We start from the raw sequence: 21,228 nt of genomic DNA on the forward strand, positions 1-21,228 counted from the left end.
ACTTATCGTTGACCATTTTGTTTTGCGACACTATACCTAACTTGTTTAGTTTTAGATATTAAAAACAACCATTAGGTGAACAAGACTCTCATGACTCGTGTGCTACAAGAAATTATTTTGATCATTTTCTGTTGGAATAATTGGAATTAAATATAGGTTATAGTTTCGTTTGTGGTTTGCCTTAATTTTGTTATCTTGGGCTTAAGTTTTTCTTTGTTCAAACTCATTATTTAATTTAAATTTATTTCACATAATCATCAGAATATTACAAATGACTATTGAAATATAAGATTTAAATGTTAATATAACGTAATTTTCAGAAATTGTACAATTGCTAAATATTATGGTCTATTAAAAATAAATTTACACCGTTATGAACGTGGTTCACAAATATGTTACAACGCATATGTATAAATAAGAATCCTGTACATATTACAACGCGTATTCACTGATACTGTGATTGATGCTGATGGGTTTGACCCAAACCTAAAGATTGTGCAGTATCGCCTAGTGCTATCGGATCTTCAATTGGTGGTGTAGGATTTCGAAATTGTTCTGCAGAAAGACGGGTAAATAAAATTCCAACTCCTTCAATTAAAGCCAGTAACACTCCACCGATTATAGCACTTCCTGCCATTGCTGGTATACCTAAAAATAAGAATAACACCGTTTTATTTTTTATGTAATCGATTATACTGTACAACACATGGCTAGGTATTGGACTAGACTATTTTTTTTTTATTTTCATAAAAAGTAAAAATTTGCTCAAATTTTGAATTCAGTCAAATTTCTAAACTATACTTATTGAGTGAAAATCATTACTATTAGTTGTAGGATGAAGTTACTAAAAGACTATTACTTTTATTTCAATGGTGTACATTTTTCGATAACGCTTACATAACAGAAGTTATAATAAGTCAAATTTGAGGTTTTAAAAAAAATAAAATAAATATTTTTCGAAAAATACTGGATCAATTTTTGAAAAATTGTTATGTTTGAGTGGAAGCGACAATTTAATGGTATTCGTGTTTATATAATTTCGGTATAAATCGGTCCTATTCCCGTTGTCGTTGTTATCGTCGTTTCGTTCCTAAATTCGTATATCGTAACGCCAAAGAAAACTTATCGAAATTTCTATACATATTTTTATAGTATAATTTAAGGCGCTCTTTTTCCAATAAAAACTTCTTTCTTATGTAACGAGACGCATCTTTAAAGCAGTCCTTAATGGATTTTATGCTATTCCCTAATGACTCTAAACAAATGTACCACTGTACTTGTTGCACTTACGATCTGCCCAACAATTTTAATCTTCCATTTTTTTTATTTTTTTTTTTAATAGGTGATATGTTGGAAAGTTGGGTATATAAGTGTATACCAAAAGAAGTAGTGGTGGCATCTGCGTCCTCCAATCTTTCTTCTAAAATATATGATACTTCCAGCGTCTCCTCGCTTACGGCTAATCCGACTACTATACCTGGAGGTCCAGCTAATTACCGAACTGCATTAAATTCGCAACAGCTTCTTCCAAAGGAGACTGTGGTATCTGTTTATTAACTCCTCTTGCAAATTAATTGAATTGTTTGGAAATATCCGTCCAAAAAATTTGAAATTTAAAGGTTTTATCCCTTTTCTAAAAACGTTGGCATATGCAGGATATTTTTCTATTTCAGAAATTAAAATTTCAAACTGTTTCCGATTTGGAATTTTCATCTTCACTTCAAATAACCGCGTCGTTTCTATATCGCTCTCAATTATAGCAACGACAAAGAACGACTGTTTCTATGTCAATTCTATAGTCGTTTCTAATTGGGGAATCTCAATTTATTTTCGATAAATGTTGATAAAGCCAACAGTAATGCCAAATAGGCGTTCTTATTTGGTTTAAAACGATAACGACAACGAAAATAGGGGCAAATATTTAAGAAATGTAAATACAAACCAAAATTTATATACAGAGATAGACACAAGTATTTACACGTTGAACGTGTTTTACAAATTCCACAGAAAAAGCTTTATATATTGTTGTTGCAGCACAATAAAATGTTATGTAGTTGTAAATCTTGATCTATTCCTAAGCGAAGGATGTAAGTATAGTTAGAATAGATGGACATATGACAGACCAAAGGAAATAATGAATACCAGTAGTCAAAAGTATGTGCACATCAGAGAACCGCAAGAGTGATTAATTTGATTACACAGATTCACATGATTAACATGCTTCAAATACGGTGGTGATGTCCACTCACATTCAAAGCCATGTATTTTCAGCAAATATCTACTCATACATGAGTGAAGAAGCTACTGAACAACTGGTGTACTTGCTATTACATAGTAATTTCATTTGTTTCACACATTCTTCTTTTTGATTTTCACTAACATTTGGCGATCTTACTTATCAAGGAATGTATAAGTTAAACAAAAGCTGATGACGAGCAACGACATCTGTATTTTTGTTTTGTGGTTCAGTTTCTTGTGCATTGCTTATTAATAACAGTAATTTTTTTTGTCGTTTTATATATGTTGACATAACTGTATTATTCGTTTTGGAACAATTTGTGCAAGAACAATGTGAATCATTTGACCGTTCATATGATAGTCAGACCTGAAAAATTTTTTTAGCACATAGAACTAAAATGTTTATATTCGATCGAATTCGATTTCGATACGATAAAGATTTTAGATCGATGCAATCATTGATATCGTCGAAAAACTTATTTACCACAAAGTAAGAACGTACAACTGTTTCATCGACTTTCATCGACAAATTTGATCAATTAAATTTTCTGTTATTTTTGCTTCGTTTAAAAAAACTGACCTCCTCACTGAATGAACTTAGATGAAGGGAACACCACGTGTTTTAGACATACGTTGTACGTATTTGCAATTTTTTTTGCTTCAAACTTAAAATCAGTTTCAAAATATAAATAAATTACTTTTATAACCCAAAATATATACACGTAATTTTACATTTTCTTTCATCCAGTTTCGTCCTGGATTGGAGAGCCTACATCGTTTAACTATTACGAAATATCTTCCCAAAAATAATTCAATTCGCCTGAGGATCTTTGAGAAAATTCTATCGCGATTTCGGAGGAAAACATTATTTCGCTTTTGAACACCTTATATTAATTTTTGTTAGTGTGTTTTTGTCTCTTGTCTTTAAAAAACCCATTTAAAATATAATTTAGTCCGCCAACAGTAATTGTTGACATAAAAACTCTTAATAGTTCATTTCGTTTAAATGTAATTTCCGCAAATCACTCACCAAGGGATAGATTTCGATTTTGCGGATTCAAAGATTTCGATCGTAAATCTTATTTTCGATACGGTTTCAATGATTTCGGCCTAAAATTTTTCGATCGTATCGAACCATTTTTCTATCGACACGGATTCAATGATTAGGCCTATTTCTCCATCTTAAAAAAATGATATTTGATATTTTGAAAGATGCAGTATATGAACTTACGAAAGTTATTCAAGAATCGGCATGGAAGAGCTCTCCGGTCTTGAAACGAAAAAACTTTTATAATAAATACAAAGCCGACATTTTGAATCTTATAGAGAAAAAGAGAAAGCTTCAAAAAAAAAATACACGATTTCCCCAATATAAAACAGAGCTGAACAATTTAACTAATCATCACACTATCAAAATGCCTAAGTAACGATATGCTTAAGATATGCTGTACAATTACCACATTTGCTCATGATAGCTGCATCATAACGACAGCAAAAATGAAGTAGAAAAGACATACAGAATCCAATCTTCAATCAATTAAATAGTGGAATGGGCACAGAGATGGTGTATCATTCTAAAAGAGCCTAAGTCAAAACATGTAAACTAAACTACACTACTATAAGTGCAGATATATCGCCTTATATATTGGAAATTAGGTAATTCCGTACACCACCTCTGCGAAATATCCTGGGCAACGTGAGCAACCCTGATCAAGATGCAGTACTCAGGGTTTGAAACTCAGGGTCACGGCTAAGAGAAAAGTAGCATTAGTGGGACCACTCCGACTTACTCGGTTTAAGGGTTCGCCAAGGTTCGCAGCGTCTGTTCACCAGGAGGTCCAGCTGTAAGCGGGCGTCTGTCTTGGAGCAAGCGGCTCGCTATATAAACATAGTACACAACTTTACTCCTCAACCAGGGTTATGACTTGGGTTTGGGACCCGCCATGTAAAACAAGATCGCCAACTCGTCTCCGGATTCATCAAGGCTAAATTCCTCAACATTAGTCTAATTTGTGCTCACGTTCCGACGAATGAGAAAGACGACGAGACCAAAGATGATTTTTATTCACTTCTCGAATATAGATACGAAAACTGTCCCGCCACGATATCAAAATCGTTCTTGGCGCCTTCAAGGCCAGGGTGGGCAAGGACAACATAGAGAGAAAACAAAAAAGAGAGAGGCAGAAATACGTGAGCGCAAGGTGAGGTGCTGGCGAACATGAGCGCCTAGAACTTACATATGAGCACTGCCCCCGCCACGATGTCAAAATCGTGCTTGGCGATTTCAACGCTAGTGTGGGTAAAGAAGGTGTCTGTGGCACAACAGTCGGAAACATCGCCAGCCTCCATGACGAAACATCGCCAAGCGGTCTGAGGCTGATCGACTTCGAAATATGGTCGTCTGTATTACTACATTCCAGCATAAGAAAATCCATCAAGCTACTTGGCTGTCCCCGGATCGAATCACTCACAACCAGATCGATCATGTTGTGATAGATGGACGACATATCTCCAGTGTTTTTGATGTGCGTACGCTTCGTGGTCCTAACATCGACTCGGACTCGGACCACTATCTTGTAGCAGCTAAGATACGCACCCGCCACTGTGTAGAAAAGCGGTTGACAGATATCAAGTGTTGCCATAACCAAACAAATGAAAATAAAAATAATAATCTTTCGCGTATTGCTTTTTTCTGCAATTGCGGTCTTCGGCCGCGCTTTTGGAAAATAACTCTGGTCCACCCAATATCATGGTTTTTCAAGAAACAGGAATAAATGTATTATAAATCATGTAATTTTTTATTAACTTTTATTCGTTTGTACAATATGTAATGTGGAAGTATGTGGAAACAATTTAGTGAAGTGTTAGTGTATAATAAGCGCATTATATAAATTAAAAGTTAAGTAATAATCGAAATATCGCCACATAAAATTTGTGAAATTTTCAACTTTAAATGCTAATATCTCGAAAACTATAATATATATAATAGGAGACTTTATTATATATATTCGTAATCTGGAGATCGTCCTCTTTCCAACCATACCCTTTTTAACTCTGATTAACTCTAATCGGGGGATACTATACTAAAGCCGACCCCTATATTATCTTTGTGTAATTGATTACACATCGCTTCTAAGGTTTTAAGTCTTTCATTTACAAGAGAGTTAGCCTTTTGTAACTCTTTAATTGTATTTACTCTAAACGTGCTTAAACTATTTCTCGGCGTCACGTCATGTTGAGTTTCAACCATTTTTTGTTTTTAGCGATTTCTCTACTGGGTGTTAGCAACCTGTTGTTTGTTCGGTAATGCAGTTGGGTATAAAACTTTGTATACTGTATTTATTAAACCTGTATGGCAGCTTTGATCACAGCTGGTAATTGTAAGAGAACAGCTGATTGTACATATAATCATTTGCTTACGCACGTGTTTAGTACGGCTGTCCGCATCCACAATAACGCTTTGTGGTGTTTTTTTTTCTCCCTTCTCCTTTCTCTTTCCACAAATTGTTTTTATAAACTTGGGTTCACTAACAAAACGTTTAAGCAATTTTGTTTTCTTTTTTTTACAAGATTCCGCAAACCACAAAAGTGAAGACACATTCAATCCATGCCAGGACACTGTGTCTTTATTTCATGCACAAAAAATTCGGTTTCGCATTCAGTTTAATAATGTTATTTAGACTTTTCCACGGCACCGAAAATTGCTCTTGCGTTCACTTCAACTGTTCACCTTCCATTCCGTTGTAATAATGAAAAAAAATGTATCCTCGCGCAAGGATTTTACAATAGTCCAAATCATACTTGCTCATGTGGAGAGGCTACAAGACCGTTTATTTCATATAAATAAACGCCACCGTTTTAATTGGCTTGGTGTCTCACGAAATGCAAAAATTTGAACAATGGTACCAAGTGGTATAATTACACAGGCCAACACTCAATTTGCTTCTTTGAATTTATCAACTGATTCTAATTAATTTGGGTAATAAAAAAGTATAAAAAGGCTATATCATGAAAACTAGAGCTGATGAGACAAACTGATTATTTAGCTTTGAATTCAGCGCGCCCAAATTAACTAGAATCAGTTGATAAATTCAAAGAAGCAAAAAATTTTTTTTTTTTAGTTTTCAAGTAATAATACATCAAAGCCAATCGCAGTGCAAAATCCGACATTTAACATTGAGTGTTACATTGAGGAAGTTATATATTATCATCGCCTAATGGAATCCCATGTTTAATTATTTTTACTTTAAAATTTTGACCTTGAAAAATATTACAATCTTCGGAGTATTTAGTGACGGATGTTACCTCTGGTGGTTGAGCGAATTTTAAAATATAAAAGTTAATCCCGATTAATTCGTTAACTTTAGAATTTCCCAATTTGCTCAAAGTAACACCAATAATTGCAGTTCTCTCCGATAATTCTTGGTCCATCTCTTCAGCCCTATATACATATTCAGGTCCTTTCACAGGGAATTTGAGGAAATCGAGTTATTTGGAGGTTTATGATGCTAAGTGCTGAGGTGGAAACCATATATTTCTCTTTCCGGAAACCATATCGACATATGTATTCTGTCTGAGCTAATGGATTTAGAGGGTTATGTGGTGGTTATTATTCCATTTCATTCATTTTCATATCGTGTGGCAAGTTATTAGGACAAAATATTTTGAACAGGTTTAGTTGATATGGCGCTATTAGTTTACATGAAATATGTAGAATAAACTTGTAACTTCAAAACATTTTAATCAAAGATGCCCTTCCCTGCAATGATTTTATGTACTGAATTTTACTTTTAAGGTAACACGTAAACCAAGTTTTATTAAGATATCTCAACTTATCGTTGACCATTTTGTTTTGCGACACTATACCTAACTTGTTTAGTTTTAGATATTAAAAACAACCATTAGGTGAACAAGACTCTCATGACTCGTGTGCTACAAGAAATTATTTTGATAATACATTTTCTGTTGGAATAATTGGAATTAAATATAGGTTATAGTTTCGTTTGTGGTTTGCCTTAATTTTGTTACCTTGGGCTTAAGTTTTTCTTTGTTCAAACTCATTATTTAATTTAAATTTATTTCACATAATCATCAGAATATTACAAATGACTATTGAAATATAAATGACTATTTAAATGTTAATATAACGTAATTTTCAGAAATTGTACAATTGCTAAATATTATGGTCTATTAAAAATAAATTTACACCGTTATGAACGTGGTTCACAAATTTGTTACAACGCATATGTATAAATAAGAATCCTGTACATATTACAACGCGTATTCACTGATACTGTGATTGATGCTGATGGGTTTGACCCAAACCTAAAGATTGTGCAGTATCGCCTAGTGCTATCGGATCTTCAATTGGTGGTGTAGGATTTCGAAATTGTTCTGCAGAAAGACGGGTAAATAAAATTCCAACTCCTTCAATTAAAGCCAGTAACACTCCACCGATTATAGCACTTCCTGCCATTGCTGGTATACCTAAAAATAAGAATAACACCGTTTTATTTTTTATGTAATCGATTATACTGTACAACACATGGCTAGGTATTGGACTAAACTATTTTTTTTTATTTCCATAAAAAGTAAAAATTTACTCAAATTTTGAATTCAGTCAAATTTCGAAAATATACTTATTGAGTGAAAATCATTACTATTAGTTGTAGGATGAAGTTACTAAAAGACTATTACTTTTATTTCAATGGTGTACATTTTTCGATAACGCTTACATAACAGAAGTTATAATAAGTCAAATTTGAGGTTTTAAAAAAAAAATAAAATAAATATTTTTCGAAAAATACTGGATCAATTTTTGAAAAATTGTTATGTTTGAGTGGAAGCGACAATTTAATGGTATTCGTGTTTATATAATTTCGGTATAAATCGGTCCTATTCCCGTTGTCGTTGTTATCGTCGTTTCGTTCCTAAATTCGTATATCGTAACGCCAAAGAAAAGTTATCGAAATTTCTATACATATTTTATATAGTATAATTTAAGGCGCTCTTTTTCCAATAAAAACTTCTTTCTTATGTAACGAGACGCTTCTTTAAAGCAGTCCTTAATGGATTTTATGCTATTCCCTAATGACTCTAAACAAATGTACCACTGTACTTGTTGCACTTACGATCTGCCCAATTTTACTTTTAAATTTTCTTTTTTTTTAATTTTTTTTTTAATAGGTGATATGTTGGAAAGTTGGGTATATAAGTGTATACCAAAAGAAGTAGTGGTGGCATCTGCGTCCTCCAATCTTTCTTCTAAAATATATGATACTTCCAGCGTCTCCTCGCTTACGGCTAATCCGACTACTATACCTGGAGGTCCAGCTAATTTCCGAACTGCATTAAATTCGCAACAGCTTCTTCCAAAGGAGACTGTGGTATCTGTTTATTAACTCCTCTTGCAAATTAATTGAATTGTTTGGAAATATCCGTCCAAAAAATTTGAAATTTAAAGGTTTTATCCCTTTTCTAAAAACGTTGGCATATGCAGGATATTTTTCTATTTCAGAAATTAAAATTTCAAACTGTTTCCGATTTGGAATTTTCATCTTCACTTCAAATAACCGCGTCGTTTCTATATCGCTCTCAATTATAGCAACGACAAAGAACGACTGTTTCTATGTCAATTCTATAGTCGTTTCTAATTGGGGAATCTCAATTTATTTTCGATAAATGTCGATAACGCCAACAGTAATGCCAAATAGGCGTTCTTATTAAAACGATAACGACAACGAAAATAGGGGCAAATATTTAAGAAATGTAAATACAAACCAAAATTTATATACAGAGATAGACACAAGTATTTACACGTTGAACGTGTTTTACAAATTCCACAGAAAAAGCTTTATATATTGTTGTTGCAGCACAATAAAATGTTATGTAGTTGTAAATCTTGATCTATTCCTAAGCGAAGGATGTAAGTATAGTTAGAATAGATGGACATATGACAGACCAAAGGAAATAATGAATACGAGTAGTCAAAAGTATGTGCACACCAGAGAACTGCAAGAGTGATTAATTTGATTACACAGATTCACATGATTAACATGCTTCAAATACGGTGGTGATGTCCACTCACATTCATAGGCATGTATTTTCAGCAAATATCTACTCATACATGAGTGAAGAAGCTACTGAACAACTGGTGTACTTGCTATTACATAGTAATTTCATTTGTTTCACACATTCTTCTTTTTGATTTTCACTAACATTTGGCGATCTTACTTATCAAGGAATGTATAAGTAAAACAAAAGCTGATGACGAGCAACGACATCTGTATTTTTGTTTTGTGGTTCAGTTTCTTGTGCATTGCTTATTAATAACAGTAATTTTTTTGACATAACTGTATTATTCGTTTTGGAACAATTTGTGCAAGAACAATGTGAATCATTTGACCGTTCATATGATAGTCAGACCTGAAAAATTTTTTTAGCACATAGAACTAAAATGTTTATATTCGATCGAATTCGATTTCGATACGATAAAGATTTTAGATCGATGCAATTTTTTATGCAATCATTGATTCCGTCGAAAAACTTATTTACCACAAAGTAAGAACGTACAACTGTTTCATCGACTTTCATCGACAAATTTGATCAATTAAATTTTCTGTTATTTTTGCTTCGTTTAAAAAAACTGACCTCCTCACTGAATGAACTTAGATGAAGGGAACACCCCGTGTTTTAGACATACGTTGTACGTATTTGCAATTTTCTTTGCTTCAAACTTAAAATCAGTTTCAAAATATAAATAAATTACTTTTATAACCCAAAATATATACACGTAATTTTACATTTTCTTTCATCCAGTTTCGTCCTGGATTGGAGAGCCTACATCGTTTAACTATTACGAAATATCTTCCCAAAAATAATTCAATTCGCCTGAGGATCTTTGAGAAAATTCTATCGCGATTTCGGAGGGAAACATTATTTCGCTTTTGAACACCTTATATTAATTTTTGTTAGTGTGTTTTTGTCTCTTGTCTTTAAAATACCCATTTAAAAAATAATTTAGTCCGCCAACAGTAATTGTTGACATAAAAACTCTTAATAGTTCATTTCGTTTAAATTTCCGCAAATCACTCACCAAGGGATAGATTTCGATTTTGCGGATTCAAAGATTTCGATCGTAAATCTTATTTTCGATACGGTTTCAATGATTTCGGCCTAAAATTTTTCGATCGTATCGAACCATTTTTCTATCGACACGGATTCAATGATTAGGCCCATTTCTCCATCTTAAAAAAATGATATTTGATATTTTGAAAGATGCAGTATATGAACTTACGAAAGTTATTCAAGAATCGGCATGGAAGAGCTCTCCGGTCTTGAAACGAAAAAACTTTTATAATAAATACAAAGCCGACATTTTGAATCTTATAGAGAAAAAGAGAAAGCTTCAAAAAAAAAAATACACGATTTCCCCAATATAAAACAGAGCTGAACAATTTACTTGCTCATGTGGAGAGGCTACAAGACCGTTTATTTCATATAAATAAACGCCACCGTTTTAATTGGCTTGGTGTCTCACGAAATGCAAAAATTTGAACAATGGTACCAAGTGGTATAATTACACAGGCCAACACTCAATTTGCTTCTTTGAATTTATCAACTGATTCTAATTAATTTGGGTAATAAAAAAGTATAAAAAGGCTATATCATGAAAACTAGAGCTGATAGAGACAAACTGATTATTTAGCTTTGAATTCAGCGCGCCCAAATTAACTAGAATCAGTTGATAAATTCAAAGAAGCAAAAATTTTTTTTTTTTTAGTTTTCAAGTAATAATACATCAAAGCCAATCGCAGTGCAAAATCCGACATTTAACATTGAGTGTTACATTGAGGAAGTTATATATTATCATCGCCTAATGGAATCCCATGTTTAATTATTTTTACTTTAAAATTTTGACCTTGAAAAATATTACAATCTTCGGAGTATTTAGTGACGGATGTTACCTCTGGTGGTTGAGCGAATTTTAAAATATAAAAGTTAATCCCGATTAATTCGTTAACTTTAGAATTTCTCAATTTGCTCAAAGTAACACCAATAATTGCAGTTCTCTCCGATAATTCTTGGTCCATCTCTTCAGCCCTATATACATATTCAGGTCCTTTCACAGGGAATTTGAGGAAATCGAGTTATTTGGAGGTTTATGATGCTAAGTGCTGAGGTGGAAACCATATATTTCTCTTTCCGGAAACCATATCGACATATGTATTCTGTCTGAGCTAATGGATTTAGAGGGTTATGTGGTGGTTATTATTCCATTTCATTCATTTTCATATCGTGTGGCAAGTTATTAGGACAAAATATTTTGAACAGGTTTAGTTGATATGGCGCTATTAGTTTACATGAAATATGTAGAATAAACTTGTAACTTCAAAACATTTTAATCAAAGATGCCCTTCCCTCCAATGATTTTATGTACTGAATTTTACTTTTAAGGTAACACGTAAACCAAGTTTTATTAAGATATCTCAACTTATCGTTGACCATTTTGTTTTGCGACACTATACCTAACTTGTTTAGTTTTAGATATTAAAAACAACCATTAGGTGAACAAGACTCTCATGACTCGTGTGCTACAAGAAATTATTTTGATAATACATTTTCTGTTGGAATAATTGGAATTAAATATAGGTTATAGTTTCGTTTGTGGTTTGCCTTAATTTTGTTACCTTGGGCTTAAGTTTTTCTTTGTTCAAACTCATTATTTAATTTAAATTTATTTCACATAATCATCAGAATATTACAAATGACTATTGAAATATAAGATTTAAATGTTAATATAACGTAATTTTCAGAAATTGTACAATTGCTAAATATTATGGTCTATTAAAAATAAATTTACACCGTTATGAACGTGGTTCACAAATTTGTTACAACGCATATGTATAAATAAGAATCCTGTACATATTACAACGCGTATTCACTGATACTGTGATTGATGCTGATGGGTTTGACCCAAACCTAAAGATTGTGCAGTATCGCCTAGTGCTATCGGATCTTCAATTGGTGGTGTAGGATTTCGAAATTGTTCTGCAGAAAGACGGGTAAATAAAATTCCAACTCCTTCAATTAAAGCCAGTAACACTCCACCGATTATAGCACTTCCTGCCATTGCTGGTATACCTAAAAATAAGAATAACACCGTTTTATTTTTTATGTAATCGATTATACTGTACAACACATGGCTAGGTATTGGACTAAACTATTTTTTTTTATTTCCATAAAAAGTAAAAATTTGCTCAAATTTTGAATTCAGTCAAATTTCGAAAATATACTTATTGAGTGAAAATCATTACTATTAGTTGTAGGATGAAGTTACTAAAAGACTATTACTTTTATTTCAATGGTGTACATTTTTCGATAACGCTTACATAACAGAAGTTATAATAAGTCAAATTTGAGGTTTTAAAAAAAAATAAACTAAATATTTTTCGAAAAATACTGGATCAATTTTTGAAAAATTGTTATGTTTGAGTGGAAGCGACAATTTAATGGTATTCGTGTTTATATAATTTCGGTATAAATCGGTCCTATTCCCGTTGTCGTTGTTATCGTCGTTTCGTTCCTAAATTCGTATATCGTAACGCCAAAGAAAAGTTATCGAAATTTCTATACATATTTTATATAGTATAATTTAAGGCGCTCTTTTTCCAATAAAAACTTCTTTCTTATGTAACGAGACGCTTCTTTAAAGCAGTCCTTAATGGATTTTATGCTATTCCCTAATGACTCTAAACAAATGTACCACTGTACTTGTTGCACTTACGATCTGCCCAATTTTAATTTTAAATTTTCTTTTTTTTTAATTTTTTTTTAATAGGTGATATGTTGGAAAGTTGGGTATATAAGTGTATACCAAAAGAAGTAGTGGTGGCATCTGCGTCCTCCAATCTTTCTTCTAAAATATATGATACTTCCAGCGTCTCCTCGCTTACGGCTAATCCGACTACTATACCTGGAGGTCCAGCTAATTACCGAACTGCATTAAATTCGCAACAGCTTCTTCTAAAGGAGACTGTGGTATCTGTTTATTAACTCCTCTTGCAAATTAATTGAATTGTTTGGAAATATCCGTCCAAAAAATTTGAAATTTAAAGGTTTTATCCCTTTTCTAAAAACGTTGGCATATGCAGGATATTTTTCTATTTCAGAAATTAAAATTTCAAACTGTTTCCGATTTGGAATTTTCATCTTCACTTCAAATAACCGCGTCGTTTCTATATCGCTCTCAATTATAGCAACGACAAAGAACGACTGTTTCTATGTCAATTCTATAGTCGTTTCTAATTGGGGAATCTCAATTTATTTTCGATAAATGTTGATAACGCCAACAGTAATGCCAAATAGGCGTTCTTATTTGGTTTAAAACGATAACGACAACGAAAATAGGGGCAAATATTTAAGAAATGTAAATACAAACCAAAATTTATATACAGAGATAGACACAAGTATTTACACGTTGAACGTGTTTTACAAATTCCACAGAAAAAGCTTTATATATTGTTGTTGCAGCACAATAAAATGTTATGTAGTTGTAAATCTTGATCTATTCCTAAGCGAAGGATGTAAGTATAGTTAGAATAAATGGACATATGACAGACCAAAGGAAATAATGAATACCAGTAGTCAAAAGTATGTGCACACCAGAGAACTGCAAGAGTGATTAATTTGATTACACAGATTCACATGATTAACATGCTTCAAATACGGTGGTGATGTCCACTCACATTCATAGGCATGTATTTTCAGCAAATATCTACTCATACATGAGTGAAGAAGCTACTGAACAACTGGTGTACTTGCTATTACATAGTAATTTCATTTGTTTCACACATTCTTCTTTTTGATTTTCACTAACATTTGGCGATCTTACTTATCAAGGAATGTATAAGTAAAACAAAAGCTGATGACGAGCAACGACATCTGTATTTTTGTTTTGTGGTTCAGTTTCTTGTGCATTGCTTATTAATAACAGTAATTTTTTTGACATAACTGTATTATTCGTTTTGGAACAATTTGTGCAAGAACAATGTGAATCATTTGACCGTTCATATGATAGTCAGACCTGAAAAATTTTTTTAGCACATAGAACTAAAATGTTTATATTCGATCGAATTCGATTTCGATACGATAAAGATTTTAGATCGATGCACTTTTTTATGCAATCATTGATTCCGTCGAAAAACTTATTTACCACAAAGTAAGAACGTACAACTGTTTCATCGACTTTCATCGACAAATTTGATCAATTAAATTTTCTGTTATTTTTGCTTCGTTTAAAAAAACTGACCTCCTCACTGAATGAACTTAGATGAAGGGAACACCCCGTGTTTTAGACATACGTTGTACGTATTTGCAATTTTCTTTGCTTCAAACTTAAAATCAGTTTCAAAATATAAATAAATTACTTTTATAACCCAAAATATATACACGTAATTTTACATTTTCTTTCATCCAGTTTCGTCCTGGATTGGAGAGCCTACATCGTTTAACTATTACGAAATATCTTCCCAAAAATAATTCAATTCGCCTGAGGATCTTTGAGAAAATTCTATCGCGATTTCGGAGGGAAACATTATTTCGCTTTTGAACACCTTATATTAATTTTTGTTAGTGTGTTTTTGTCTCTTGTCTTTAAAATACCCATTTAAAAAATAATTTAGTCCACCAACAGTAATTGTTGACATAAAAACTCTTAATAGTTCATTTCGTTTAAATTTCCGCAAATCACTCACCAAGGGATAGATTTCGATTTTGCGGATTCAAAGATTTCGATCGTAAATCTTATTTTCGATACGGTTTCAATGATTTCGGCCTAAAATTTTTCGATCGTATCGAACCATTTTTCTATCGACACGTATTCAATGATTAGGCCCATTTCTCCATCTTAAAGTGCAGTATATGAACTTACGAAAGTTATTCAAGAATCGGCATGGAAGAGCTCTCCGGTCTTGAAACGAAAAAACTTTTGTAATAAATACAAAGCCGACATTTTGAATCTTATAGAGAAAAAGAGAAAGCTTCAAAAAAAAAAATACACGATTTCCCCAATATAAAACAGAGCTGAACAATTTAACTAATCATCGCACTATCAAAATGCCTAAGTAACGATATGCTTAAGATATGCTGTACAATTACCACATTTGCTCATGATAGCTGCATCATAACGACAGCAAAAATGAAGTAGAAAAGACATACAGAATCCAATCTTCAATCAATTAAATAGTGGAATGGGCACAGAGATGGTGCATCATTCTAAAAGAGCCTAAGTCAAAACATGTAAACTAAACTACACTACTATAAGTGCAGATATATCGCCTTATATATTGGAAATTAGGTAATTCCGTACACCACCTCTGCGAAATATCCTGGGCAACGTGAGCAACCCTGATCAAGATGCAGTACTCAGGGTCACGGCTAAGAGAGAAGTAGCATTAGTGGGACCACTCCGACTTACTCGGTTTAAGGGTTCGCCAAGGTTCGCAGCGTCTGTTCACCAGGAGGTCCAGCTGTAAGCGGGCGTCTGTCTTGGAGCAAGCGGCTCGCTATATAAACATAGTACACAACTTTACTCCTCAACCAGGGTTATGACTTGGGTTTGGGACCCGCCATGTAAAACAAGATCGCCAACTCGTCTCCGGATTCACACCTGTGAACGAGTGAATCGCCACTATCCGCATCAAGGCTAAATTCCTCAACATTAGTCTAATTTGTGCTCACGTTCCGACGAATGAGAAAGACGACGAGACCAAAGATGATTTTTATTCACTTCTCGAATATAGATACGAAAACTGTCCCGCCACGATATCAAAATCGTTCTTGGCGCCTTCAAGGCCAGGGTGGGCAAGGACAACATAGAGAGAAAACAAAAAAGAGAGAGGCAGAAATACGTGAGCGCAAGGAGCTTGAGATGCTGGCGAACATGAGCGCCTAGAACATACATATGAGCACTGCCCCCGCCACGATGTCAAAATCGTGCTTGGCGATTTCAACGCTAGTGTGGGTAAAGAAGGTGTCTGTGGCACAACAGTCGGAAACATCGCCAGCCTCCATGACGAAACATCGCCACGCGGTCTGAGGCTGATCGACTTCGAAATATGGTCGTCTGTAGTACTACATTCCAGCATAAGAAAATCCATCAAGCTACTTGGCTGTCCCCGGATCGAATCACTCACAACCAGATCGATCATGTTGTGATAGATGGACGACATATCTCCAGTGTTTTTGATGTGCGTACGCTTCGTGGTCCTAACATCGACTCGGACTCGGACCACTATCTTGTAGCAGCTAAGATACGCTAAGATAGATTCCACTGTGTAGAAAAGCGGTTGACAGATATGAAGTGTTGCCATAACCAAACAAATGAAAATAAAAATAATAATCTTTCGCGTATTGCTTTTTTCTGCAATTGCGGCCTTCGGCCGCGCTTTTGGAAAATAACTCTGGTCCACCCAATATCATGGTTTTTCAAGAAACAGGAATAAATGTATTATAAATCATGTAATTTTTTATTAACTTTTATTCGTTTGTAAAATATGTAATGTGGGAGTATGTGGAAACAATTTAGTGAAGTGTTAGTGTATAATAAGCGCATTATAAATTAAATTAAAAGTTAAGTAATAATCGAAATATCGCCACATAAAATTTGTGAAATTTTCAACTTTAAATGCGAATATCTCGAAAACTATAAGTCTCCTATTATATATATTCGTAATCTGGAGATCGTCCTCTTTCCAACCAAACCCATTTTAACTCTGAAATCGGGGGATACTATACTAAAGCCGACCCCTATATTATCTTTGTGTAAAAAAATCGGTTTCGCAGTTTAATAATGTTATTTAGACTTTTCCACGGCACCGAAAATTGCTCTTGCGTTCACTTCAACTGTTCACCTTCCATTCCGTTGTAATAATGAAAAAAAAATGTATCCTCGCGCAAGGATTTTACAATAGTCCAAATCATACTTGCTCATGTGGAGAGGCTACAAGACCGTTTATTTCATATAAATAAACGCCACCGTTTTAATTGGCTTGGTGTCTCACGAAATGCAAAAATTTGAACAATGGTACCAAGTGGTATAATTACACAGGCCAACACTCAATTTGCTTCTTTGAATTTATCAACTGATTCTAATTAATTTGGGTAATAAAAAAGTATAAAACGGCTATATCATGAAAACTAGAGCTGATAGAGACAAACTGATTATTTAGCTTTGAATTCAGCGCGCCCAAATTAACTAGAATCAGTTGATAAATTCAAAGAAGCAAAATTTTTTTTTTTTTAGTTTTCAAGTAATAATACATCAAAGCCAATCGCAGTGCAAAATCCGACATTTAACATTGAGTGTTACATTGAGGAAGTTATATATTATCATCGCCTAATGGAATCCCATGTTTAATTATTTTTACTTTAAAATTTTGACCTTGAAAAATATTACAATCTTCGGAGTATTTAGTGACGGATGTTACCTCTGGTGGTTGAGCGAATTTTAAAATATAAAAGTTAATCCCGATTAATTCGTTAACTTTAGAATTTCTCAATTTGCTCAAAGTAACACCAATAATTGCAGTTCTCTCCGATAATTCTTGGTCCATCTCTTCAGCCCTATATACATATTCAGGTCCTTTCACAGGGAATTTGAGGAAATCGAGTTATTTGGAGGTTTATGATGCTAAGTGCTGAGGTGGAAACCATATATTTCTCTTTCCGGAAACCATATCGACATATGTATTCTGTCTGAGCTAATGGATTTAGAGGGTTATGTGGTGGTTATTATTCCATTTCATTCATTTTCATATCGTGTGGCAAGTTATTAGGACAAAATATTTTGAACAGGTTTAGTTGATATGGCGCTATTAGTTTACATGAAATATGTAGAATAAACTTGTAACTTCAAAACATTTTAATCAAAGATGCCCTTCCCTGCAATGATTTTATGTACTGATTTTTACTTTTAAGGTAAACACGTAAACCAAGTTTTATTAAGATATCTCAACTTATCGTTGACCATTTTGTTTTGCGACACTATACCTAACTTGTTTAGTTTTAGATATTAAAAACAACCATTAGGTGAACAAGACTCTCATGACTCGTGTGCTACAAGAAATTATTTTGATAATACATTTTCTGTTGGAATAATTGGAATTAAATATAGGTTATAGTTTCGTTTGTGGTTTGCCTTAATTTTGTTACCTTGGGCTTAAGTTTTTCTTTGTTCAAACTCATTATTTAATTTAAATTTATTTCACATAATCATCAGAATATTACAAATGACTATTGAAATATAAGATTTAAATGTTAATATAACGTAATTTTCAGAAATTGTAAAATTGCTAAATATTATGGTCTATTAAAAATAAATTTACACCGTTATGAACTTGGTTCACAAATATGTTACAACGCATATGTATAAATAAGAATCCTGTACATATTACAACGCGTATTCACTGATACTGTGATTGATGCTGATGGGTTTGACCCAAACCTAAAGATTGTGCAGTATCGCCTAGTGCTATCGGATCTTCAATTGGTGGTGTAGGATTTCGAAATTGTTCTGCAGAAAGACGGGTAAATAAAATTCCAACTCCTTCAATTAAAGCCAGTAACACTCCACCGATTATAGCACTTCCTGCCATTGCTGGTATACCTAAAAATAAGAATAACACCGTTTTATTTTTTATGTAATCGATTATACTGTACAACACATGGCTAGGTATTGGACTAAACTATTTTTTTTTATTTCCATAAAAAGTAAAAATTTGCTCAAATTTTGAATTCAGTCAAATTTCGAAAATATACTTATTGAGTGAAAATCATTACTATTAGTTGTAGGATGAAGTTACTAAAAGACTATTACTTTTATTTCAATGGTGTACATTTTTCGATAACGCTTACATAACAGAAGTTATAATAAATCAAATTTGAGGTTTTAAAAAAAATAAAATAAATATTTTTCGAAAAATACTGGATCAATTTTTGCAAAATTGTTATGTTTGAGTGGAAGCGACAATTTAATGGTATTCGTGTTTATATAATTTCGATATAAATCGGTCCTATTCCCGTTGTCGTTGTTATCGTCGTTTCGTTCCTAAATTCGTATATCGTAACGCCAAAGTAAAGTTATCGAAATTTCTATACATATTTTATATAGTATAATTTAAGGCGCTCTTTTTCCAATAAAAACTTCTTTCTTATGTAACGAGACGCATTTTTAAAGCAGTCCTTAATGGATTTTATGCTATTCCCTAATGACTCTAAACAAATGTACCACTGTACTTGTTGCACTTACGATCTGCCCAACAATTTTAATCTTCCATTTTTTTTATTTTTTTTTTAATGGGTGATATGTTGGAATGTTGAGTATATAAGTGTATACCAAAAGAAGTAGTGGTGGCATCTGCGTCCTCCAATCTTTCTTCTAAAATATATGATACTTCCAGCGTCTCCTCGCTTACGGCTAATCCGACTACTATACCTGGAGGTCCAGCTAATTACCGAACTGCATTAAATTCGCAACAGCTTTCAGAAATTAAAATTTCAAACTGTTTCCGATTTGGAATTTTCATCTTCACTTCAAATAACCGCGTCGTTTCTATATCGCTCTCAATTATAGCAACGACAAAGAACGACTGTTTCTATGTCAATTCTATAGTCGTTTCAATTGGGGAATCTCAATTTATTTTCGATAAATGTCGATAACGCCAACAGTAATGCCAAATAGGCGTTCTTATTAAAACGATAACGACAACGAAAATAGGGGCAAATATTTAAGAAATGTAAATACAAACAAAAATTTATATACAGAGATAGACACAAGTATTTACACGTTGAACGTGTTTTACAAATTCCACAGAAAAAGCTTTATATATTGTTGTTGCAGCACAATAAAATGTTATGTAGTTGTAAATCTTGATCTATTTCTAAGCGAAGGATGTAAGTATAGTTAGAATAGATGGACATATGACAGACCAAAGGAAATAATGAATACCAGTAGTCAAAAGTATGTGCACACCAGAGAACTGCAAGAGTGATTAATTTGATTACACAGATTCACATGATTAACATGCTTCAAATACGGTGGTGATGTCCACTCACATTCATAGGCATGTATTTTCAGCAAATATCTACTCATACATGAGTGAAGAAGCTACTGAACAACTGGTGTACTTGCTATTACATAGTAATTTCATTTGTTTCACACATTCTTCTTTTTGATTTTCACTAACATTTGGCGATCCTACTTATCAAGGAATGTATAAGTAAAACAAAAGCTGATGACGAGCAACGACATCTGTATTTTTGTTTTGTGGTTCAGTTTCTTGTGCATTGCTTATTAATAACAGTAATTTTTTTGTCGTTTTATATATGTTGACATAACTGTATTATACGTTTTGGAACAATTTGTGCAAGAACAATGTGAATCATTTGACAGTTCATATGATAGTCAGACCTGAAAAATTTTTTTAGCACATAGAACTAAAATGTTTATATTCGATCGAATTCGATTTCGATACGATAAAGATTTTAGATCGATGCAATTTTTTATGCAATCATTGATTCCGTCGAAAAACTTATTTACCACAAAGTAAGAACGTACAACTGTTTCATCGACTTTCATCGACAAATTTGATCAATTAAATTTTCTGTTATTTTTGCTTCGTTTAAAAAAACTGACCTCCTCACTGAATGAACTTAGATGAAGGGAACACCCCGTGTTTTAGACATACGTTGTACGTATTTGCAATTTTTTTTGCTTCAAACTTAAAATCAGTTTCAAAATATAAATAAATTACTTTTATAACCCAAAATATATACACGTAATTTTACATTTTCTTTCATCCAGTTTCGTCCTGGATTGGAGAGCCTACATCGTTTAACTATTACGAAATATCTTCCCAAAAATAATTCAATTCGCCTGAGGATCTTTGAGAAAATTCTATCGCGATTTCGGAGGGAAACATTATTTCGCTT

The 21,228-nt window shown here is 33.0% G+C and overlaps 1 protein-coding gene and 3 long non-coding RNA genes across 5 annotated transcripts; all 4 read right to left on the reverse strand.

Annotated features, from left to right (window-relative positions):
* Nucleotides 1-223: 223 nt before the first annotated feature.
* On the reverse strand, nucleotides 224-2,126 carry LOC128919860 (uncharacterized). Of its 2 annotated transcripts, none has more exons than XR_008469998.1 (2): nucleotides 1,478-2,126; nucleotides 224-648 (listed from the first exon to the last, which is right to left on the reverse strand). It is a non-coding gene; the product is annotated as an uncharacterized LOC128919860 (long non-coding RNA). The 2 variants fall into 2 exon arrangements; XR_008469999.1 differs by having other exon boundaries at nucleotides 1,291-2,126.
* Nucleotides 2,127-7,423: 5,297 nt separating this feature from the next.
* On the reverse strand, nucleotides 7,424-8,568 carry LOC128919841 (mitochondrial import inner membrane translocase subunit Tim17-B-like). Its single transcript, XM_054225305.1, has 2 exons — nucleotides 8,461-8,568; nucleotides 7,424-7,725 (listed from the first exon to the last, which is right to left on the reverse strand). The coding sequence occupies exon 2, from the start codon at nucleotides 7,712-7,714 to the stop codon at nucleotides 7,523-7,525; it is 192 nt and encodes a 63-aa protein (XP_054081280.1). The 5' UTR covers nucleotides 7,715-7,725; nucleotides 8,461-8,568; the 3' UTR covers nucleotides 7,424-7,522.
* A 3,388-nt stretch (nucleotides 8,569-11,956) lies between these two features.
* LOC128919813 (uncharacterized) lies at nucleotides 11,957-14,264 on the reverse strand. The gene is made up of 2 exons (XR_008469952.1): nucleotides 13,214-14,264; nucleotides 11,957-12,381 (listed from the first exon to the last, which is right to left on the reverse strand). It is a non-coding gene; the product is annotated as an uncharacterized LOC128919813 (long non-coding RNA).
* A 3,938-nt stretch (nucleotides 14,265-18,202) lies between these two features.
* Nucleotides 18,203-20,681, reverse strand: LOC128919821 (uncharacterized). The gene is made up of 2 exons (XR_008469958.1): nucleotides 19,733-20,681; nucleotides 18,203-18,904 (listed from the first exon to the last, which is right to left on the reverse strand). It is a non-coding gene; the product is annotated as an uncharacterized LOC128919821 (long non-coding RNA).
* Nucleotides 20,682-21,228: the final 547 nt, after the last annotated feature.

Source organism: Zeugodacus cucurbitae, chromosome 2 (genome assembly GCF_028554725.1).
Source record: "Zeugodacus cucurbitae isolate PBARC_wt_2022May chromosome 2, idZeuCucr1.2, whole genome shotgun sequence".
NCBI classification, from domain to species: Eukaryota; Metazoa; Arthropoda; class Insecta; order Diptera; family Tephritidae; genus Zeugodacus; species Zeugodacus cucurbitae.